The 25478-nt window shown below is 43.8% G+C and overlaps 1 protein-coding gene across 1 annotated transcript in view; it reads right to left on the bottom strand.

Annotated features, from left to right (window-relative positions):
• LOC126473291 (FAD synthase-like) overlaps positions 1–25478 on the bottom strand; it is an 87966-nt gene that overhangs the window by 1617 nt on the left and 60871 nt on the right. The window contains exon 5 of the mRNA XM_050100250.1: positions 22214–22356. Coding sequence (XP_049956207.1) covers positions 22221–22356 — 136 coding nt within the window. The 3' untranslated portion in view covers positions 22214–22220. The remainder of the gene's footprint in view (positions 1–22213; positions 22357–25478) is intronic.

Below are 25478 nucleotides of genomic sequence, written 5' to 3'. Positions count from 1 at the left end.
GCCAATATTTACCTTCAGGAGGTGAATTCCTAGCATTGCCTCTCAATGTACATTATTAGTGATGTACCACCTTTCCAACCTTCCCCAGCTGACTCATTTTTCAGTCATGAACAAGAAGTACACAGTTCCTACTCTAAGATAACTGTTTTCCAGTTTAACACTTAGTACTGGCAATACTAGGAATAATGCTGTCTGAAGGTAAATATCAGCCAACCTTTCAATTCACTGCAAAGTGTTAGGCTGAGAATGGCACACAAGTTATCGTATGACAGTGGAGCCACCCCACTGAAGGATGGTTTTGGATTTTGATTTAGGTCCCTCTACACTGAAGTTATTAGCAAGAAAAAAAATCTTATTGAATGAGTGGGCTTAAAACCTTTCAAGCCTTTCCTTTTAATACATTAAAACAATAGTGACAGCTATCAGGGAAAACATGTCTTAGTTAAAGCCTTGACAAAAAATAAAGTATTTGAACCAGCAGTTTGGCTAAATGTACCTGACTAGCACAGAAACAGCACACTGATAAATGTTAAAACTGGCCTAATATAGGGAAGAGGCTGGAAATTACACAAAATTTAACTCCTGTTCTACTGTGACATAACAGTACCCCACAGAGATACGTGTTTGACAGTAACTTAACACGGACTTACTGTTGCAGTAATAGTAGGGTCATATTTAGCTCCTCTTGAAACTTCTCAGAATATGTAATACTAAACTTTAAAATATGACAAGAAATACCAATCATGTGTAAAGCAGAGTTATTCAAATTGCTAATTAATCAGGCTATAAACTGTGTGTATAAACATTGCAAAAATGCTAGTTTAAAACAAGTGGTCAGGGGAAACATTGTGTATGCAAGAATGCACCCCTCTGTGCATCTTTAAAGTGAGGACTTCATAAGACACCACAGTACTGCAGGAGACACCACATAATACACTACTTATCCACCTTTGAACATGAAAAGGCAGGTTATAGTATGCTGGATAGTTATTAATGATGGAAAACTAAATTTCATTAAGTAGATAATGGGTAATGCTGGAGTAAGCATGGAGCATGCTAAAAATTATATGAGCATAGTTTTGTACATTAAAGGGGATGAGAGACCATCTGCAGCTGCATAATTTTGTATGATACTGAGTCAAATTTTCTGTCACCATTTGCCTTGATCAGAATTGTAAAAAATCTGAGCACTCATGTAAATTTACTTAAAATTTAGAAATTGATAAATGCAAAAGCTGGTGAGGGCGACGGAGGGGGTACACTGAAGAAGGGGGGGGGGGGGGGGGATGTAGAAGAGGGGGAGGTGACAAAGAGAGAGAGGAGCAAAGAGGGTGAGGGTAATGAAGTTGGAAAATGGGAGAGGTGTTCTTTTTTTTTTTTTTGTGGCGCACAACTTCAATGGTCATTAGCACCCAGACTACGTTAGGAATGCACCGCGAGGCACAAGTTTAAAACAGCAACTAAAAGGGAAAACACGATAAAAGACAGACTGACAGGCATAGGATTAAAAAAAAATAGCATAATCAAATGTCCTAAGAGAGGTTTGTCAAGTTGATAAAATGAAGAACGCGAGCAGCTGCTCGTGGGTCATCCGCTGAAATGGCATCTAGAGTACATGGCAGGCCAAGATCAAGACGCAGTGTGTTAAAATCCAGACAGGACGTTAAAATGTGGCGGACCGTCAGCAAGTACCCACATGGGCAGAACGGCGCCGGCGCAGCCGTCAGCAGATGGCGATGGCTGAACCGGCAGTGTCCAATTCGTAACCGGGCCAAAACGACCTCCTCCCGTCGAGAAGGGCGGGAGGAGGACGTCCAAGTCGCGGGAAGAGGTTTCAAGGCCCGAAGCTTGTTGTCCATAAGTGCAGCCCAATCGGCATGCCACAGCGATAAAATGCGCCGACAAATGACCCTGCTACAATCTGACGAAGGGACACAACAAGAAGCTGTCCGAGGCTGGAGGACCGCAGCCTTGGCCGCGGCATCTGCAGCTTCGTTCCCAGGGATACCGACTTGGCCAGGAACCCACATAAAGCTAACCGGAGAACCGATGTCCACCAGCTGCTGAAGAGAGCGTTGGATCCGGTGCACGAAAGGGTGAACCAGATACGGATCACTGAGGCTCTGGATGGCACTCAGGGAATCGGAGCAGATGACATAAGCAGAATGTTGGTGGCGGCAGATGTAAAGAACAGCCTGGTAGAGGGCAAAGAGCTCAGCTGTGAAGACCGAACAATGGCCATGGAGCCAGTATTTGAAACTTTGTGCCCCGACAATAAAAGAACACCCGACCCCGTCATTGGTCTTAGAGCCATCTGTATAAATGAAGGTTATGTTAATGAACTTCGAACGAAGTTTGACAAAACGGGAGTGGTAGACCGAACCGGGGGTAACATCATTTGGGAGCAAGCTGAGGTCAAGGTGAACGAGAACCTGAGCCTGGAGCCAAGGTGGCGTGTGGCTCTCACCCACTCGAAAGGTTGCAGGGAGTGAAAAATTAAGGTGTTGAAGGAGGCGACGAAAGCAAACTCCAGGGGTAGCAGGGCAGAGACATACAACCCGTATTGACGGTCGAGAGAGTCGTCAAAAAAGGAACGATAAGACGGGTGGTCGGGCATTGACAGTAGCCGACAGGCATACCGACAAAGCAGTATATCGCACCGGTAGGTGAGTGGCAATTCACCAGCGTCAGCATGAAGACTCTCGAAGGGACTAGTATAAAACGCTCCGATCGCAAGTCATAAACCCCGATGTTGTATGGAGTTGAGGCGGCGTAAGATGGATGGACGTGCAGAGGAGTATACGAAGCTCCCATAATCCAGCTTGGAGCGGACGATCGACCGATACAGACGAAGTAGGACGGTTCGATCCGCTCCCCACGACATATCACTGAGAACACGGAGGACATTTAGAGAACGGGTACAACGGGCAGCCAAATATGACACATGTGGAGACCAGCTAAGTTTCCTGTCAAATGTAAGACCTAAAAATTTTGTTGTCTCCACGAATGGGAGAGCAACGGGATCGAGTCGTAAGGACGGTGGGAGAAACTCTTTGTAGCGCCATAAGTTAATACAGACCGTCTTCTTGGCAGAAAAACGGAAGGCATTGGCGACACTCCAGGAGTAAAGACGGTCAAGAGAACGCTGAAGACAGCGCTCCAGGAAACATGTACGCCGCGCGCTGCAATAGATGGTAAAATCGTCCACGAAAAGGGACCCTGATACATCAGCTGTGAGGCAATCCATTATTGGATTGATCGCTATGGCGAAGAGAGCGATGCTCAAAACTGAGCCCTGTGGCACCCCATTCTCCTGGCGAAAGGTGTCTGACAGGACAGAACCTACACGTACCCTGAACTGTCAATCCATTAAAAAGGAACGAATAAAAAGAGGGAGGCGACCGCGAAGGCCCCATGTGTGCATGGTGCGGAGAATGCCCGCCCTCCAACAGGTGTCGTAAGCCTTCTCCAAATCAAAGAATACAGCCGCGGTTGGGCGCTTCCGCAAGAAGTTATTCATAATGAAGGTCGACAAGGTAACCAGATGGTCAACAGCAGAGCGGCGCCTACGAAATCCACATTGTACATTAGTAAGTAGGCATCGAGACTCGAGCAGCCAAACCAAACGAGAGTTAACCATTCGCTCCATCACTTTACAGACACAGCAGGTAAGCCACATGGGTCGATAACTGGAAGGCAAGTGCTTGTCCTTCCCCGGCTTAGGAATCGGGACAACAATAGACTCGCGCCAGCATGCGGGAACATGTCCCTCAATCCAGATGGGATTGTAAGTACGAAGAAGAAATCTTTTACCCGCAGCATATGAATATGAATAGAATCAGGCCCTGGAGCAGAGGACCGTGATTGGGCAAGTGCTTTTTCGAGTTCCCGCATGGTGAATGGGGCATTATAACTTTCACGATTCGAGGAGCAGAAGTTAGGTGGCCTAGCCTCCTCTGCCTGTTTGCGGGGGAGGAAGGCAGGGTGGTAATGAGCGGAGCTCGAAACCTCTGCGAAAAAGTGGCCGAAGGCATTGGAGACATCCTCAGGGGCCACTAGGACGTCATTCGCGACCGTCAAGCCAGAAACTGGTGAGTGGACCTTAGTGCCAGATAGCCGGCGCAGGCTACCCCAGACAACAGAAGAAGGAGTAAAACTGTTGAAGATGCTTGTGAAAGCAGCCCAGCTGGCTTTCTTGCTTTCTTTAATAATACAACGACACTGTGCACGTAATCATTTATAATTGATACAATTCGCCACTGTAGGGTGGCGTTTAAAGGTGCGCAAAGCACGTCGACGAGCACGTAAAGCGTCTCTACATGCTGTGGTCCACCAGGGAACCGGTACGCGACGTGGAGAAGAAGTAGGGTGAGGGATGGAATATTCAGCAGCAGTGAGAATGACTTCCGTGAGGTGTGCGACCTGACAATCGCAGCTTGTGAAGGTTTGATCCCGAAAGGTCGCCCTGGAAGAGAAGAGCCCCCAGTCTGCTTTGGAGATGGTCCAACTAGATGAGCACGGAGAGTGGGTATGCTGCAGGAGATGGATAACACACGGGAAGTGGTTGCTCGAATATGTATCAGACAGTGCATATCACTCAAACCGGCGTGCAAGTTGGGTAGTACATATAGAGAGGTCTAAATGGGAATAGGTGCGAGATGTGTCCGAAAGAAAAGTAGGGGCGCCAGTATTGAGGCAGACAAGATTGAGCTGGTTGAAAAGGTCTGCTAACAGGGAGCCCCTCGGGCAGGATGCTGGAGAGCCCCAAAGGGGATGGTGGGCATTGAAGTCTCCAGTTAACAAAAATGGTGCAGGTAGCTGAGCAATAATTTGCATCATGTCTGCCCTGGTAACGGCAGACAACGATGGAGTGTAAACGGTACAAATGGAAAATGTAAAAGTGGGGAGAGTAATTCGGATGGCAACTGCCTGCAGGCCGGTGTGCAACATGATGGGATCGTAGTAAATATCATCCCGGACCAGCAACATAACCCCTCCATGAGCCGGAATACCTACCACATGGGGTAGGTCAAAACGCACAGAGGTGTAGTGTGCCAAGGCAATTTGATCGCATGGGCGTAGCTTCGTTTCCTGGAGGGCTACGACGAGCGGACGGTGCAAGCGGAGCATCAACTTCAAGTCCTCTCGGTTGGAGCGAATGCTGCGAATATTCCAGTGAATAAGTGCCATCGTAAGAAGAAAAGGAAGATGAAAGAAGGGGTCACCTCGAAGGCCGCTGAGGGCCTGGCTTCGAGTAAGCACTGCCGCCGCTATCAGTAGGCGGACAGACATCGTCCATTGGTTCTATAGGTTCATCGGCCATCTTGGTAAGATGGCCGGGAGGGGGAGCTTCCTCCGCCGGTGAACGGCCAGATGTGCGGCCAGGCGAAACGGATGACGGCCTGGGGCGGCAACCGCTGGGTGGCGCAGGAGAAGAAATGCGCCATGGCGGAGAAGGAGAACTGTGCTTCCTATGAGCCTTCTTGGAAGGTCGTTTGGTGGAAGTACTGGTCGATGGCTGGGAGGTCGAGGTACGTAGGAAGTCTGCACGGGATGGTTTCTTCTTGAAGGCCAGTGCATCCGACTTCTGGGTCTTCGTCTTAGCAGAAGCTGATGAAGGGGCTTGTGTCTGTGGGGTGATGGGAGGAAGAAGAGACGTCGACCGCGCGATCTTAGCACTGGCCGAACGGACGACCGTGGTGCTGAAGGTCAGATCGCATGTCTGGGTTGCCACCTCCCTGGTAGTCTGAGGAGAGGCGAGGACAGTACCGTATTTCCCCGCTGGGAGCAGCGTGGGCTTCCTACTAGCTAATAGCTTGCGAGCAGCCGAGGTGGACACTTTCTCTTTGACCCGAATTTCTTGGATACAGCATTCTTCCTTATAGATGGGACAGTCGCGGGAGGACGCTGCATGGTCACCCTGACAGTTCACACAACGAGGAGACAGAGGTGGACAGTCACCCTCATGGGCATCCCTGCCACAAGTGACACATTTAGCCGCATTGGAACAAGACTGGCGAGTATGATTAAAACGCTGACACTGGTAGCAGCGCCTAGGTGTCGGGACATAGGAGCGAACAGAAATAACCTCGTAGCCCGCTTTGATGCACGATGGCAGCTGAACACTATCAAAGGTCAAGAAAAGTGTCCAGGTCGGTACAAGGTCATTGTTGACCTTTTTCATGACCCTATGGACAGCCATCACGCCCTGCTCAGCGAGGAAAGACTGAATCTCCTCGTCGGTCAATCCATCGAGGGATCTAGTATAGACCACACCACGAGACGAATTCAAAGTTCGGTGAGCCTCCACCCGGACAGGGAACGTGTACAGGAGTGTGGCTCGAAGCAGTTTCTGTGCCTGAAAGGCGCTCTCAGTTTCTAGTAACAAGGTACCATTACGCAACCTTGTACAAGACTTAACAGTACCGGCTATGGCATCTCCGCCCTTCTGGATAACGAAAGGGTTGACAGAGGAAAAATCCTTTCCATCCTCAGATCGAGAAACGACGAGGAACTGTGCGGCAGGCGGTAGTACTTTTGTCACTGGTGGCTGGTCATGTTTCCGTTTGCGGGCAGAAGTCGAGAGAGAAGAAGAGAAATCCATTGCGGAGGAATCCCCCATGATTACCAGCGTCTCCGATGGCGCGCTCCTTCCTTATGGGGACCCTCTCAGAGGGCACTCCCGCCTTAGGTGAATGTTTACACCTCAGGTCACACCTCCCGAGAAACAGATGGAGGGACCAATCGGCATGGTCAGAAGGTATCAGCTCAGGCAATCACCCCTCCCTGGGTCTGGCCTTTACCAGGGGGTACGTGCGTGCCTTACTTGTCTACCCAGGGCGGGGAACGACGCGTTACCCCATCACCGGCTACGCGTGCGAACGCGTGGGTCAGCCTTCAGGCACGCACAGGGAGGAAGGAAGAGAGAGAGGACAGACTGTCTCAAACGCCGAGGCGGAGACCAGAGAAGGCAAGGAGAAGAAGGCAAGGAGACCTTTAATATGTTCTCCGATGACGGAGATACAATTACGGGAACTTTCCTGTAATTTACAGAGTTCCTAAGTTATCTTTTTCTGGGGGTACGCCCAGAAATGCTTGTATGCCATTCTTTGATCATGTGTTCTTACAAAATAATCTAGTGCTTCAGTAAGGAAGACAGTGAGATGGAGAAGAACAAAGAAAGGAACCAACCAAAGGAAGGAAGAAACGAGAAGTGAAAAACCAAAAGGACCACAAATATAGGTCGTGGAACCGTCCGTCTCCGGACGCAGGCGCTAACTACCCCCTTGAGGGGGATGGACTCCTTTTAGTCGCCTCTTACGACAGGCAGGAATACCTCGGGCCTATTCTAACCCCCGGACTCGCAGGGGGGGAAATGGGAGGGTGACAACGTGAAGGAGAGGATGATTATGTGGGGGAGGGTGGTGAGGAGCAAGATGGTGACCAAGAGAGAGGGGGGTGACAAACAGGGGGAGGGTGATGAGGTGGGAAAAAGGGTGGGTGACAAGGTGAGGGGGAGGATGATTATGTGCAGCAGGGTAGACTGGGTGAGGAAGGGGATGATTATGTGGAAGAGGGAAGACAAGGTGATGAAGGGGACGATCATGTGGTACAGGGTGACAGGTAGGAGGGTGAGATGTAGAGAGTGCTGATGAGTAGTAGTTGGGTGATTAGATGACAAGGATGAGCACGGGAAACTGAACAGCACAAGGAGGAAATAATTAGGACGACAAGGGGAGTGGGTTAGGGGGGTGAGTAAGAAAGGGTCAAGAATAAATATCTTGTAGATATATACAGGCTTTCCCACTCAAACCTACCTGATATTACAATGAAAAATGCACCACATTGTAGAGCATTTCAAAGAACTTATATTCCCACATCAGAAGCACCAAGTATCATCACCAGAGTGCAGCATGGTCGCATGAAGTGAAAATGGAGAGTCCACAGCAGCACACGCAAGCAGAAATAATTAAGGAATGGTATAGGAAGTTTCTGGCAACAGGAAGTGTTCTGAAACATTCTGGCAGTGCAAGTTATGGAGTTTCAGAAGAGACAGTGGAGGACATCAGACAAACATTTCTCAGAACCCCATGTAAGTCAATTCGTCAAGCATCTAGGCAACTTGACGTACCTCGATCAACATTGCATCATGAAGTTCACCAGTGTCTTCGTATGTATGCTTACAAAGTGCAAATTCTGCAACATCTGATGGCCAATGACAATCCACGCTGACAACAATTTGCTTCAGATGTGCTGTAGCGTGTTGATATGGATTCCAACTTCCTGGAAAGATGTTTATTCTCAGATGAGGCAACCTTTCATCTATCAGGAAGGATTAATAGGCATAATGTTCAGATTTGGGGTTTGCAAAATTCGCACGTTGTCACTGAACACATTCGTGACAGTCCTAAACTAAACGTCTGGTGCAGGCTAATGCACGACAGGATTGTTGGACCGTACTTGTTTGTGGAACAAACAGTGACTGGGTCAGTGTATCTGGACATGTTGGAGCAGTTTGTGTACCCTCAGATACAAGACTTGCAACCCAACATCATTTTTCAACAAGATGGAGTGCCACCACACTGGTCAATGGCTGTTCGCAAGTTCCTGGTTAGGAAATTTCCCAATCTTTGGTTTGGACGCCATGGACCCATTGCCTGGCCACCACGTTCATCCGACATAACACCGCTTGATTTCTTCATGTGGATTCATGAAGGACAGGGTGTACGCGACCAAAGTGGACAATATTCCTACATTACGACTTCGTATCACTAATGTGATTGCAACAATAACAGAGGAAATGTTACAAAGAACTTGGCAAGAAATTGTATATAGACTCGACTTTCTTTTTGCTACAAATGGTTCACATGTAAAGGGTGTATTGATGATAAATAAATAAATTCTTTGAGATGCTCTACAATGTGGTGCATTTTTCACTGTCATATCTAGTGTGTGTGTGTGTGTGTGTGTGTGTGTGTGTGTGTGTGTGTGTGTGTGTGTGTGTGTGTTTTTCCTGGGTCTTTGAAATCAGGGAGGTTTGAGTGGGGCACTCTGTATAAACTGTTAGCACATTGGGGACATACTGGATATGTAATTAGCTACAATATGAAAACCTAAAGATTAGGATGACATGATACAGGGAAACAACAGATTATCCTAACTTCGATGGCTGGACAGGGATGTCTTTCCTCTCCTCACAAGTATAAGTCCCAATCCTTCTCAAAGCATCCTTTCATTTGACAGTGATGGTTACGAGAAGAAAATACAACAATTCTAGTGAAAAAGTGTTATCTGCACTGAGTACAGAGACCTAATTAGATCACTAGCAGATCTCAGCAGAAGGGAAAGTGGGTGAGAGTCTGGTGTACTGATCTAGAGATGTTCCCCTCTCTTTTTCTTATTGTCTAGGAGAGGCCAAGAAGGGAAAGAGCAAGGAAAGGAAAGTTGAAAGATGGAAGAAGTATATAGTGGGACTATATAAGAGAAATGAACTTGGAGACAATATTATAGAAAGGGAAAAAAATGTAGATGAAGATGAGAAAGGAACTGCGAGAAGAATCTGACAGCACACTGAAAGACCTAATGGAAACAAGGTCCTCCTAGTAGATGACATTCTGTCAGAAGTACCACTATCCTTGGGAGAGCCAGCCAAAGAAAAACTATTCCACCTGCCCTGCAAGATATATGAGACAGGCAAAACACTCTCAGACTTCAAGAAGAATGTAATAATTTAAATTAAATAGAAAGCAGATGCTGACAGGTATGAATATTATTGAACTATGGTTTAATAAGTCATGGTTGCAAAACAGTAATAAACACTTGTTACAGAAATGAAACTAGTAGAAACCAACATCAAGTAAGATCACTTTGAACTGCTGAGAAATGTGTGGACATGTGAGGAAATACTGATCCTATGACTTCTCTTAGAAGATAGGTTAAGGAAATGCAAACCTATATCTATAACATTTGTAGACTTGGAGAAGGCAATATTATAGAAACAGTCAGAACAATGTTGACTGGAATACACTCTTTGAAATTCTGAAGATAGAAGGGATAAAATACAGGGAGCAAAAGGCTATTTACAACTTGTACAGAAACCAGATGGCAATTGCAGAGAGTTGAGGGGCATGAAAAGGAAGCAGTGGTTGAGAAGGAAATGAGACAGGGTTATAGCCTATCCCCAACATTATTCAATCTATAAACTGAGCAAGTTGTATAGAAACCCAAAGAAGAATTTGGAGGAGGTATTAAAGTTCATGGAGAAGAAATAAAAACTTCAAAGTTTGCCCATGACATTTAATTCTCAGAAAAGGACTTGGAAGAGCAGTTGAACACACAATGGGCAGCATTTTGAAAGGAGAATATGAGATGAACATTAACAAAACCAAAACAATGGTAATGGAATGTACTCAGACTAACTTAGGCGATGCTAAGGGAATTAGATTAGGAAATGAAACACTATAAGTAGTAGACGAGTTTTGCTAGTGGGGCAGTTAAATAACTGATGATGGCCAAAATAGAAGAGATATAAAATGTAGAATGGTAATGTCAAGAAAAGTGTTTCTGAGAGAGAGAAATTTGATAACATCGAATACAGATTTAAGTGTTAGGAAGTCTTTTCTGAAGGTATCTGTCTGGGGCTTAACCTCGTATGGAAGTGAAACATAGACAATAAACAATCTCATTCTTGAGACATCACAGGATCACTAATTTATATTAGAAGGAAGTAAAAATTGTAGATGGAGACCAAGAAATGAATATGGGGTGTAGGTTCAAAAGGATGTAAGTTGTTGTAGTTGTTCGGAGATGAAGAGGCTTGCACAGGAGAGAGCAGAGTGGAGCGCTGCATCAAACCAGTCTTTGGACTTAATGCTACAACAACAACAACAACAACAACAACAACAACAGGAGAGGCTCATGAGATAGAAGAACCTGCAGGTTATTCTCATAAAATTTTAAAGCATAACAGAGGGTCAGTTGTACAGGTATAATGCTAACTTTTGCTTATGACTCTTTATTTTTGTGTACTTTTCTCCCCCTTCAAGATCTTGGATGCAGTTCACAAGCTAAATAAATAATTTTTCATCTGCTGTGGTCTTTAGTTAGAGGACTGGTTTGATGCACCTCTCCAAGTTAGTACACTCTGTACATGACCCTTTATTTTCTGCACAACTACCACACCATACATCTGTTTAAACCTGCTTACTGTCCTTGGTCATCCTCTACAATGTTTCCATTCTACACATCCATCCACTGCAAAATACATGAATCCCTTATGCTTCACGATGTGTCCTATCAATCGATCCCTTCTTTTAGTCAAGTTGTGCCATAAATTTATTTTTCACCACACTGATTCAGTACTTCCTCATTTGTTATTCAATCTGTCCATCTGATCTTCAGCATTCCTCAGTAGCACTACATTTCAAAAGCTTCTATTATCTTCTTGTCTGAACTGTTTATTGCCCATTTTTCACTTCCATACAAGGTTGAATCGCAGACAAATACATCCAGGAAAGTCTTTCTAACATTTAAATTTATATTAGATATTAACAAATTCTCTTCTTCAGAACAGCTTTTCTTGACATTGTGAGCCTTCATTTCATATCCTCTCTACTTTGGCCACCATCAGTTGTTTAACTGCCCAACTAGCAAAACTCATCTATTACTTGTAGTGTCTCATTTCCAAATCTAATTCCCTCAGCATTGCCTGATGTAATTCAGCTCCTTTCCATTACCTTTGGTTCACTTTAATTGATGTTCATCTTATATCCTCCTTTCAAGACACTACCCATTTTGTTCAACGGTATTTTTACATCATGACAAAATTACAATGTGATCGTCAAATCTCAGAGTTTTTATATTTTTTCCATGAATTCTTTTTCCAATTTTCTCCTTGGTTTCCTTCACATCTTGCTCAAAATGTACAGACTGAATAACACATTGGGGGCAGGCGACAACCCTGTCTTACTGCCTTCTTAACCACTGCTTCCCTTTCAACTGCAGTCTGGTTTCTGTGCAAGTTGCAAATAATGGTTTGCTCCTAGTTTTTTGTCTCTACTTCCCTCAGTATTTCTTCTCATTTAAGTTGTTGTGTCAGTATTGCCTTGCACATATCTAAATTTCTCCAAAACCCAAACTCATTTTCCCCGAGGTCGGCTTTTATCAATTTTTCCTTTCTGCTGTATGTAATTTGTGTCAATATTTTGCAACAGTGATTTATGGCACTGATGGTCTTGTATTATTCACACCTTTCAGCACCTGCCTTCTTTGAAACTGGAATTATTACATTATTCCTGAATTCTGTGGGCATATTGCCTGTCTCATCTATCTTGCATACCAGGCAGAATAATTTTATCATGGCTAGCTCTCTCAAGTTTCTCACTCATTGATTCTGAGGAAATGTTGTCTACTCCAATGGTCTTGTTTGACTTAGGCCAGTCAGCACTCTGTCAAATTCTTCTCACATTATGATATTTCCCCTCTGACCTTCACACACATCCAGAGATTTGTTTCCATTGTATAGATTTCCATTGTATGTTCCTGTTAGCTTTCCCTTGTTTGCTTAGTAATGGCTTGCGATCTGAGTTCTTGTTATTCATACAGATTTTCTCTAAAGGTTTCTTTAATTGTTCTATAAGCAGTGTCCATCTCTCCTCTGGTTATGCATGTTCCTACAACCTTACATTTATCCTGTGGTCAGTCCCGCTTAGCCATTGTGCCCTTTCTGCCGGTCTTATTTTTTAAATGTCAGTATTCTCTTTTGACAGCTGAATTTTTGTATTTCTCCTTTTGTCAAATTCAATATCTCATATGTTATCCAGGGATTTCTATTAGGCCTTGTCTTTCTCTACCTACGTGATCCTATGCTACCTTCCCTGTTCCATCTCTCAAAGCCATCCATTTCTCTTCTCCCATATTCCTATCTCCTGCTGTTACCAAACGACAAACTTGTAACTCTCAGCAACCTTTGGTTCTTTGAACTTCTTTGGGTCCCATCTCCTTAATTTCCTATCTTTCTGCAATATCTTCAGGTTTAATTGCAGTTAATAGCCAATAAATTATGGTCAGAGTGCACATCGTCACCTGCAAATATTTTACAGTTTAAAACCTGGTTTCGAAGTCTCTGTCCTATCATTTATTAGTCCTCAGGTACCTTACACATATGCAAGGGTGTAAAGCTAGTTTGCCTCCATGGCAGAAGGATACATGAGCACCCTGAATGACGTTAAATGAAGAAGCAAATAGGGGCGGTCAGACAATCTTGCGATCTCATGACCATAATACACATTCCATGTACCTCAAAAAGCAAACATGGTGTCAGACCAAACAAATGGTTCTTCTTAGGACCTACTGACCAGAAAACTCATATAATCAGCCCAAATTTGTCACATTAATATAGAAAACATATGACAATGCCTATCAAAACTTTAAAAAAATAATAACATCGACCTAGTCGTCATGCTGGAAACTCATAGTGAAATGGAAGACCAACCACAAAAAATCTGGATACGTGGAAGTAGGAGTCACACACTGAAGGTTCCACACGAACTTAATTACGTATACACACAGTTTTTCCATCCTGGTAATCTGGAAGTCATCCTGGGAGTCTAGAATTTTGATGATTTTTGCCTGTTATCAATACTGATACTAGCAATAAATCAAAATATGACATAAATGGCTGTAACTTTTGACTCCATTGACACAAAAATTGAAATTGTTCACACCACCAAAAGGCTGTAGATTTTGCTATGTGACATAAATTCCCACTTTGTTTAGTCTCCCTGTTCCTGAGAAAAAGAGGTCTTACCAGGTGGACAGACTGTCAGATAACAAGCCAATTTTTTTTTTTCTTCTTCATGTGATATAATTACAAATTAACAATTTTGCTTTCTGCCAAATTTCATGATTCTACACCATCAGGAAGTACCCTATAAGATTTGATGGGGGAGTTTGTGAAACTCAAAATATGTGACATACATGGCCATATCTTTGCATTGTACTGGTGTAGAAGTATAAATTTTTGATGTCACCAAAGCCTTACTATGTGATGTAAATTTCAACTTGATATTTCTATCCATTCCCGACAAAAAAGTTCTCAAGAGTCAAACAGACAGACTGGCAACAAAGTGATCCTAAAAAGCTTCTATTTTTACCAGCCTAAAAATGGGAAAAATACCAGGTAACGATTGCTAGGTGCTATATACCATCCATCATATGGTGTAGCAATGTACATTTAAGAAGATACAGCAAATGCCTCTCATTTACACATCTGCTGATGGTGAAATTCATAATGTTGTTGTAGAAATTGGCTCATTTACTCAAGCAGCCATTCCTGGCTAGTCCAAGTTATCCACAAACTTCCTCAATACTGCTACATATCTGGGTGACTATAACAGTTACCACAAGCAATGAAAATACAGAGACTGTGGCGATGTTGGGAACATACCTCTAGATCTACATCCATACTCTAGAAACCACTGGGAGGTGCATGGCAGAGGGTACATCCCATTCTACTAGTTACTAGGGTTTCTTCTTGTTCCATTCCCATATGGAGTGCAGGAAGAATGATTGACTGAATACCTCTGTGCGCGCAGTAATTATTCTAATGTTATGCTCACAATCCCTATGTGAGCAATGCATATGGGGCTGTCGTACATCCGTAGAGTAATCATTTAAAGCTAATTCTTGAAACTTCGTTAACAGACCTTCTCAGGGTAGTTTATGTCTTTGTTCAAGAATCTGCCAGTTCTTTTCTTTCAGTATCTCTGTAACACTCTGCATTAAGCAAACATGTGGCCATTTGTGACGCCCTCCTCTGTATACATTCAATAACCCCTGTAAGTCCTATCTGGTACAGGTCCCACACACTTGAGCAATATTCCAGAACCAGTCGCATGAGTGATATGTAAGCAACCTCTTTTGTAGATTAATTGCACTTTCCTAGTATTCTCCCAATAAACTGAAGTCTACCACCTGCTTTACCAACAACTGAACCTATGTGATCATTCCATTTCATATCAGTTGCACCAGATATTTGTAGAGTTGCCCAACTCCAACAGTAACTCATTGATATTACAGTCATAGGGCCTTATGTTTTTTTCATTTTGCGAAGTGTAAAATTTTACATTTCTGAACAATTAGAGCACGTTGCCAATCTCTGCAACACATTGAAGTCTTATCAAGATCTGACTGAATATTTATGCAGCTTATTTTGGACAGCACTTCATTATAGATTATTGCATCATCTGCAAAAAGCCTGATTTCACTATTAATGTTGTCTGCAAGGTTGTTAATATTCAACATGAACAGCAAGGTACCAACACACTTTCCTGGGGCTCACCTGAAGTTACTTGTACATGCCATGAAGACGCTCTATCCAAGACAACATTCTGTGTCCTCCCTATCAAAAAGTCCTCAATCCTGTAACAAATTTCACTTGATACCCCCTTGTGATAATACTTTTGACAATAAGCATAGGTGCAGCACTGAGTAAAATGCTTTTTGGAAATCAAGAAACACTGCATTTACCTGGTTGCCTTGATCCAAAGCTTTTAGTATGGCACGTGAGAAAAGTGCTAGTTGGGTTTCACAAGATCAATGTTTTTGAAATCCACACTGGCTGGCATTAAGGACGTCATTCTGTTCAAGATGCCACATTATGTTTGAGCTCAGAATATGTTCTACGATTCTACAACAAATCGATGTCAAGGATATTGGATGGTAGTTTTGTGGACCACTTCTACTACCCTTCTTGTAGACGGGTGGGCATGGTTTTTTGTTTGAGGGATCTATGATAGATTATAGATTTCAGAGGGGCTAATTCAGCTGCAAATTCAGTATAGAATCTGACAGTGATTCCATCAGGCCCTGGAACTTTGTTCAACTTTAACGATTTTAGCTGTTTCTCAACACCAGTGACACTAATACTTATTTCATGCATCTTTTCAGTGGTACATGGATTAAACTGGGCAATTCTCCTGGGTTCCTTTATAAAGGAACATTTGAAAACAGAGTTAAGCATTTCATCTTTTGCTTTGCTACACTAAAGTCAGAAAATTTAGACGTGGAGGTGAAATCCCAAGGGGGGGGGGGGGGGGGGGGGGCAAAACACACAAAAAGAAAGAGAATAAGCAAGAGGAACAAAATTGCAAGGAATACAGGGAACCAGTTGAATAACCAGGTTGTCATAAACCAGAACACCGAGAGAGCGGAAGGAGCGGTGAGTGGGGAAGGAGCAAGGATGGGGAAGGAGGAGCACGGTGAAGGAAATGCAGTCCAGGAACGAAGAATGGGCTGCAATAGCTCGGGGCCCCATCTGCGTCACACATGAACTCACAAACGAACCAAGAGCTCCCTGGGGGATGTAATTCTTTAGTGAGCATTTTACCTTTTTCCACGGCCCACTCAGGTGAAATATCCTAGGAACTTGAAAGGGGCATCTGTACGTGCTTCTACTCACATAGTTTGAGGCAAATCAGTGTCCCTAGTCCTATGTCCTCCTCTTGTTAAGATTTACATCTGGAGTAGATCTCCCTGTTTAAATCTCACTTCTCCAAGTATGTATTGGAAAGGAGCCTCTTTAGCTGATCCTCTACAGAAAACACTTTCATAATGAATTTTCTTATATATTCAAAACACAAAGATGATGAGACTTACCAAACAAAGCGCTGGCAGGTCGATAGACACACACACAAACAAACACAAACATAAACACAAAATTCTAGCTTTCGCAACCAACGGTTGCTTCATCAGGAAAGAGGAAAGGAGAGGGAAAGACGAAAGGATGTGGGTTTTAAGGGAGAGGGTAAGGAGTCATTCCAATCCTGGGAGCGGAAAGACCTACCTTAGGGGGAAAAAAGGACGGGTATACACTCGCGCGCGCACACACACACACACACACACACACACACACACACACACACATATCCATCCGCACATAGACAGACACAAGCAGACACAAGCAGACATTTGTAAAGGCAAAGGGTTTGGGTAGAGATGTCAGTCGAGGCGGAAGTAAAGAGGCAAAGATGTTGTTGAAAGACAGGTGAGGTATGAGCGGCGGCAACTTGAAATTAGCGGAGGTTGAGGCCTGGCGGATAACGAGAAGAGAGGTTATACTGAAGGGCAAGTTCCCATCTCCGCAGTTCTGACAGGTTGTTGTTAGTGGGAAGTATCCAGATAACCCGGACGGTGTAACACTGTGCCAAGATGTGCTGGCCGTGCACCAAGGCATGTTTAGCCACAGGGTGATCCTCATTACCAACAAACACTGTCTGCCTGTGTCCATTCATGCGAATGGACAGTTTGTTGCTGGTCATTCCCACATAGAAAGCTTCACAGTGTAGGCAGGTTAGTTGGTAAATCACGTGGGTGCTTTCACACGTGGCTCTGCCTTTGATCGTGTACACCTTCCGGGTTACAGGACTGGAGTAGGTGGTGGTGGGAGGGTGCATGGGACAGGTTTTACACTGGGGGCGGTTACAAGGGTAGGAGCCAGAGGGTAGGGAATGTGGTTTGGGGATTTCATAGGGATGAACTAAGAGGTTACGAAGGTTAGGTGGACGGGGGAAAGACACTCTTGGTGGAGTGGGGAGGATTTCATTAAGGATGGATCTCATTTCAGGGCAGGATTTGAGGAAGTCGTATCCCTGCTGGAGAGCCACATTCAGAGTCTGATCCAGTCCCGGAAAGTATCCTGTCACAAGTGGGGCACTTTTGTGGTTCTTCTGTGGGAGGTTCTGTGTTTGAGGGGATGAGGAAGTGGCTCTGGTTATTTGCTTCTGTACCAGGTCGGGAGGGTAGTTGCGGGATGCGAAAGCTGTTTTCAGGTTGTTGGTGTAATGGTTCAGGTATTCCGGACTGGAGCAGATTCGTTTGCCACGAAGACCTAGGCTGTAGGGAAGGGACCATTTGATGTGGAATGGGTGGCAGCTGTCATAATGGAGGTACTGTTGCTTGTTGGTGGGTTTGATGTGGACGGACGTGTGAAGCTGGCCATTGGACAGATGGAGGTCAACGTCAAGGAAAGTGGCATGGGATTTGGAGTAGGACCAGGTGAATCTGATGGAACCAAAGGAGTTGAGGTTGGAGAGGAAATTCTGGAGTTCTTCTTCACTGTGAGTCCAGATCATGAAGATGTCATCAATAAATATGTACCAAACTTTGGGTTGGCAGGCCTGGGTAACCAAGAAGGCTCCCTCTAAGCGACCCATGAATAGGTTGGCGTACGAGGGGGCCATCCTGGTACTCATGGCTGCTCCCTTTAATTGTTGGTATGTCTGGCCTTCAAAAGTTCACTTATTTTTACCACTATTTGTGGCTTTTCCCCTTACAAGGGTAGTATTTGTAACTACAATCAATACATTAATTTTACACATATAAACTAAAGTGTTTAAATATATTTAAATTTATAATTAATGGTTTAACACTGCAAGGAATAAAATAAAATGGAAAAAATAATAAATAAATGTTGGTAGCTGGAGGAATCAAACCCGAGCCAATGACTTGCCAGTCAGTGCACTAGGCCACTCTGCCACGGTAATGTTACAACAACTGCTCCTCTAAAATCCCTCATACTTTATGCTTGCATAACACGTTACATGCAATTTCAAAGAAAAATACTGATCTGAAGCTGTGAGCAACATAGCACTCATAGTGCTGGAAAGGAGTGTAATATCACATTTTGTTACTGAAATAACTGTGTTAGATACTATGCTGTGTGTGGGAACCAAAGATGTTACTCCTTGCATAAGAAAAGTGAATATTATCATTGTATTATCTCTGGTTTTTTTAAATATCTCTGTTGTTACATTTTAATGACTCCAATTTTGTTCTTGCTCTGGTCAAGACGAAGGGAACTTATAATTGTGAATATTACATATTACAATTTGATAGTAAAAGTTGTATCCAAGGAAGAAATAAATGAGTGTCTCCCCCTTTGTCTGTCAAAAGACATGCCTCACACCACCCTGCTATCCCCTCTTTGCCTCATGCATCCTTCCCTGCTCTCTCCCCACATCCATCAACCCAGGAAACTACCCTCAATAATCAATAATCAACAGACAGTCTCTGTGCAGCTACTGGTATGAGCATTTGGATGCCTGTGTTATTGCAAGTGTAGATGTGAATATGTGTACTTTTGCTACACAAAGAGCAAGAACTCTGAAAGCTAGTGTAAGTACTGTATGCTGTTCAGTGTTTCTACGCACCACATGAGTCCCACCCTGCTGTGAGTGTGTAATGAATTACAGCTTCCACAGTTTCTGTTATGCAATGTCTCAGTTCATTCATTGTTGTTGGTAATGGAGGCCACCCTATTTAAATGGAATGTTGCCTCATCACTAAACACTGTGGAAGAAAACTGTCATCCTCCATCTTGCCAAGAACGAAATTACTGAACCACACACATTGTTGTTTGTTAACTTCACAAAGAGGTTGCAGTAGCTGAATTTTGTATGGTTTCACATGAACACGTCAACGCAACACATGCCAGATGGACACTGGGGGCATGCTGAGCTGTCAAACTGCACAGTGAACAGATTTCTGCAGACTTCTTGTGAAACTATGGCAGATGCATACGATGTCTCTGTCAGACATTCGGGGATTTGCCTTTACACAAACACCCTGTTTCTTGGAATTGTTCATGCCATCATCTAATGCTCTGTGCTGTAGATGTATCTACACCATACCTAGTATGTAAGCCGTTGAACAGTTATTACTAACTTGCATTGTACAAAATGCTGAACACAAAACTCTTTCTGTTGCCCTGGCACCATTTTTATTATAACTGAAGTGGTCGACACATGCACCTGTAGATTTAATTCAGATGGTTCCAGATGTAAAAATGTACTGACATGCCATAATGCTGGAACCACAATCCATGCCAAATGTCCAATGGCACATTTTCCTAAAACTTCACCAGCATTCGTCGCACGAATATCAAGTACCTGGCACCCATTACGTGGAGAGAGAGGATGTATGGCCCAATCACACTGCAATAACCCAGCAATACACCAATGCTGAAGGTGTGCTAAAATCTTTGTGTACACATGGCTTTGTGATTTTCCTGATCCCAAATGTCGCTATTTCAAGCATTCAATGCACTTCATTAGTAAACAAAATTCACCTTGGAATTTGCGGAAAATCCACACTACATTGAAAAACTAAGTACAGAAACTGACATGTAGCACAAAATCTGACAGGAGCATGGCATGTACCTTCTGAGGGTGATATGGGTGAAATTGCTGTTCATGAAGAAAATGCAAGATGGACCAGAGAGATATATGCAAGTCATGTCCAACGGCTCGAGTACTTGTCGATGGGTTCTCTTCAACTGGAAGAGCACCTCCTCTTGCAATATGGCAGTACGCTGCCTTCCTGAAGCACAGCAGTTTGCTCTATCACTAGTGAATTTCCCACTTTCCTGCAGCTGTTGTTCTGCTCTGGCAAACATGAGATGAGATGGAGTCACACGATTTGGAAAGTACTTGTGATACAGACAGTGAGTTTCTCTTCCGTCATGGGGAGCTTCACCATAAATCAACAACATATTATTGTACACTGCAAATGTGTACTCAAGCATCCTGTTACTGATGCATCACCATGAAGCATGGAAACAAGGCAGATTGAAACAGAGGATATCACGTGACATCACATCATTCTATCATTCGTGAATATGGGCAGCCTACCACAACAGGTGAACTATGTAAAAAACATCTAGCATGCAACTGAGCAGCTCTTGTTTTTCTTGTAACATGGAAATGAACTGTTTCTGGACATGGGTTCCTATGTAAAACTTGATCTACTAAGTCCCCTCTACAACCCCCAGAAGTGTGTAACATGAACTGTGAAACACCCTGTACATTTCAACAATCCACTTACTATAAAACTGAGATGAATACTGTCACTTCATGTAGCAGGTAATATAATTGGAAAAATAAGTATGAACCCAATGCTGGACTTCTACTTCAAACAATACACTAGTGGAAAATGAAAAAAAACGAACACCCTTGAAAACACAATGGAAACAATACTTGAATGGGACAACAGTAGACACTAGAGGCAATGGTTCAAGGCACCACGCTACTATTGGAAAACGAACTACAAACTGAACATGAAAACACTGACCTCCTAAGAATTGTATCTGATTTGCTGAAACAGTTGTTTGTTGTTTTGAGCATCCTCCAGCTTTACTAGGCATTATAGATGTGTCATGACACTATGAAAGACTGAATTTCAATGATGTCCTTATGACCCAGAAGGGGCTGTGTAGTTCTTCTGAAGTATTTCCCCAAATATAAGACACAAGGTGTCTGTATTTGCACCAGTCATCTAAGGAAAATGCACATACTACTGTCACGGGTTCAGATACCATCAGTATATATACTGTAACCTGGAGAAATGTTGCCCATCACATGTAACTGTAGCCAAGTTGCATCCAGAGTGTAAGCTGAGGCCAACAGAAACCATTTGCGGAAAGTTGGGCCATGAAGAAGTGTATCACTTGCCAGGCTTCTAATCATAAAATCACCACCATGCACCTCACCTTTGACTGTGAAATGATAGATACAGCTGTAGAGATTAGCAGTGAAAAGTCATGTTTAGTGGCAAGAGCAGATCCAAATTCTGATTTGGCATCAACAATAGTCATCCAGGAGAGTAGTTACTAACAAAATCTGTGAGGCAGTGACAAGGAGGGTCACTAGCAACTTCTTTTCAATAGATACTACAGTTGAACAGAACTTTTGGATGGATAACTTTTTTGTCAAACTGACTGTCCACAACCAAAATTGTCTCAAACTGGATAATTCCATGAATCATGATACAGGGAGCCATAGCCAATAATGACTGTGCATCTCTGCTGTTTTTTGAGGAAACACTGAGCTGTGCAAGATACACCCATAACATTATCCAAGTCCATTCTTTTGACATTTCTACACTGTCCGGGAGATCAGCTGTACCAGCAGGGCAATGCCTGTGCACATATATTTTGTGTCATCTGTTGGCCTTCAAATAGTTAACTACTCCTAAAGGCAGAAGAATCAGCAATGATCAATGGTATGAGGATGCAGAAGGAAACAGAAACTGCTGCATTAAAAACACACAATGTGTACCCACAGGAAGGGTGGTTTGCAATTAAGAACAGAGATTGGAATATGTATCTAGAAAATAACTAAGGACAGTGTGTGTGTATAGGCATTTTGCTTTTACTCACACAATCATTAGCATCTGCCACTCCTTTCAGAAGCTCCATCTCCCAACAAATATGCAGGTTTGTAGGCTTCCTTTCCATCATTCGTTTGGAAAAGCAGTGCTGGATTGGGAGCAGTATTGCTGCGACCTCCTAGAGATGTGTAGCTGGAAAAGAAAGACATAGAAAATTAAAGAAAGAAAGAAAATATTTGAAAATAATACTTTCCTTATGAAATCAATGTATACTACTTTATCTGGCAGGCAGGAACATAACTGCACAAGAATGAATTGGAGAATCTAGCATGTTAATAATGTTGCTTATTTTTTTAAACACTGCACGTCTTATGAGACGCAAGATACCTGTAATGTTAACCTAATTTTGTTTCTAAAGAATCTCTTACCTTTCATGAGCAAAGTGAAAAACATTCATTCATCATCTTAAATACACAAACAACAACAATAGTCCACATCACAGCTTGCTCAATTTTTATGAGTCTGAATAAAACAAAATAAACACATACTTTAGAAATCACTCTGAATCTGTATTACTATGTACAGTTATTATGGATATTTGCGGATCTTCTTGAAAATTCTCGATTTTTTCATACTTAAAGCATTATCTGTTTTTAAAAATTAGAATTTTTCACATGCACTGTTTTGGTTGCACTCAAGAGTTGAGGGCATCATATTAAAAAAAATTAACATACAGGAAAATCTAGAGTGTCTAACAAGTGAATATAAGAGAAGAAGTTAGAATAACAATATTATGAAAAGGGTAGATGGTACTCACCATACAGCGCGGAAGCTGCTTCACATACAGGTACAACAAAAAGACTGTCAGAAAATGAGCTTTCAGCCAACAAGGAGATAGAACATACACACACACTCATGCAAACACAACTCAAACACACAAGGGTGCAGTATCTGGCTGCTGAGGTCACACCGTGAGCAACTGCACATGATGGCAGATGCAACCAGGTTATGGGTGTAAGGAGGAAGCGGAGGGGGGGGGGGGGGGGGGGGATAGCAGGGTATGGGTGGGGGATGGTAAAATGCTGGTTGTCGAAGCTTGTGGATGAGGTGGGGACAGGGTAGAGCAGCTAGGAGCAGTCGGGAGGTTAGACAGAGGGGGGGGGGGGGGGGGGGGTGTTAGCTGTGGAGGAGAGATGTAAAAAGACTTTGAGTGCGTTGGTGGAATAGAGGACTGTGTAGTGCTGGAATGGGAACAGGGAAAGGGCTAGAGGGTAAGGACAAAGACTAACAAAGTTAGGGGCCAGGAGGGTTACGGGAAGGTAGGATATACTGTAGTGAGAGATCCCACCTGCGCAATTCAGAAAAGATGGTGTTAGTGGGAAGGATCCACATGGCAGAGGCTGTGAAGTAGTCACTGAAATGAAGAATGTCCTGTTGGGCGATGTGCTCAGCAATGGTGTGGTCCAGCTGTTTCTTGACCACAGTTTGTCGGTGGCACTCATGCAGACAGACAGCTTGTTAGTTATCATGCCCACATAAAATGCAGCACAGTGGTTGCAGCTTAACTTGTAGATCACATGACTGGTTTGACAGGCAGCCCTGCCTTTGATGGGATATATGATGTTTGTCACCTGACTGGAGTATGTGGTAGTGGGAGTAAGTATGGGGCAGGTCTTGCATCTATGCCTATTACAGGGATATGAGCCATGAGGCAAGGGGTCGGAAGCAGGAGCTGTGTAGGGGTGGATGAAGATATTGTGTAGGTTAGGTGGGCAACATAATACCACTGTGGGACAAGTGGGAAGTATAGTGGGTAGAACACTCCGCATTTCAGGACACAATGAAAGACAGTCAAAACCCTGGTGGAGAATGTGATTCAGTTGCTCCAGTCCAGGTTGGTACTGACTCATAAGGAGAATGCTCCTTTGTGGGCAGATGGTAGGAATTTGGAGGTGGTGGGTGACTGGAGAGATCTCTTTTTGTACAAGGTTGGGAAGGTAATTGTGGTCTGTGAAAGCCTCACTGAGAGCCTCAGTGTATTTCAAGAGGACTGCTCAATCACTACATAGGTGACGGCCCCTGGTGGATGGGTTGTGCGGAAGGGACTTATTGGTATGGAATTGGTGGCTGCGTTGGAGTTGGGGCACTGCTAGTGGTTGGAACGTGTGATATGGACGGAGGTACTAATGTAGCCATCTTTGAAGTGGAAGACAACATTAAGGAAGGTGGCTTGTTGGGTTGAGTAGGAACGAGTGAAACAAATTGGGGAGAAAGTGTTGATGTTCTGGAGGAATGTAGATAGGGTGTCTTCACTCTCGATCCAGATCATGAACCAGGTGTGGGGTTTGGGATTCTTGATGTTTAGAAGGGATTCCTCTCACCCTCGATCCATGTCATGAAGATGTGATCGATGAATTTGAACCAGGTGCAATATTTGGGATCTGGATGTTTAGAAAGCATTCCTCTAGATGGCCCATGAATAAGTTGGTGACGAATCTGGGATATGGGAAAGGGCACTCGCAAGGCATCATCCTATGCCATCCTATTCATGGGTCATCTAGAGGAATCTTTCTTGAACACTTAGAATCCCGAACCCCTCACCTGGTTAAGATTCGGATGACTCTTCATGATCTGGATCAAGGGTGAGAACACCCTATCCACATTCCTCCAGAACCTCAACACCTTCTTCCCCATTTACTTCACCTGGCCTTACTCAACCCAACAAGCCACTTTCTTCAATGTCGACCTCCACCTCAAAGATGGCTACATAAGTACCTCCACCCACACTAACCCTACAAACCACCACAATACTTCCACTTCAACAGCTGCCACCCATTCCATACCAATAAGTTCCTTCATACAGGCTAGCCACATGTAGCTATTACATCTTTAGTGATGTGCAGTCCCTCTTGAAATACACCAAGTGTCTCATTGAGGCCTTCACAGACTGTAATTACACTCCCAACCTTGTAAAAAACAGATCTCCCTTGCCTTATCTCTCCAGTCACCCACCACTTCCCAAACTCCTGCCATCTGGCCACAGAGGAGCACTGCCCTCATGACATAGCATCACCCAAGACTGTAGCAACTGCATCATGTTCTCCACCAGGGTTTCGACCCCTTTCGTCGTGCCTTGAGATGGGGAATGGCCTACCCACTATACTTCTCACCCATCCCACTGTGGTATTCCACTGCCCACCGAACCTACACAATATTCTGATTCATCCCTAACAACTCCTGCTCCCAACCTTGTGTCTCATGGCTCATATCCCTATAATAGACCTAGTTGCAAGACCTGTCCCATACATACTACT

Source organism: Schistocerca serialis, chromosome 4 (genome assembly GCF_023864345.2).
Source record: "Schistocerca serialis cubense isolate TAMUIC-IGC-003099 chromosome 4, iqSchSeri2.2, whole genome shotgun sequence".
Lineage (NCBI taxonomy): Eukaryota > Metazoa > Arthropoda > Insecta > Orthoptera > Acrididae > Schistocerca > Schistocerca serialis.
The sequence above is the reverse complement of the archived record's forward strand: the minus strand, read 5'-3'. Positions and strand labels throughout refer to the sequence as shown.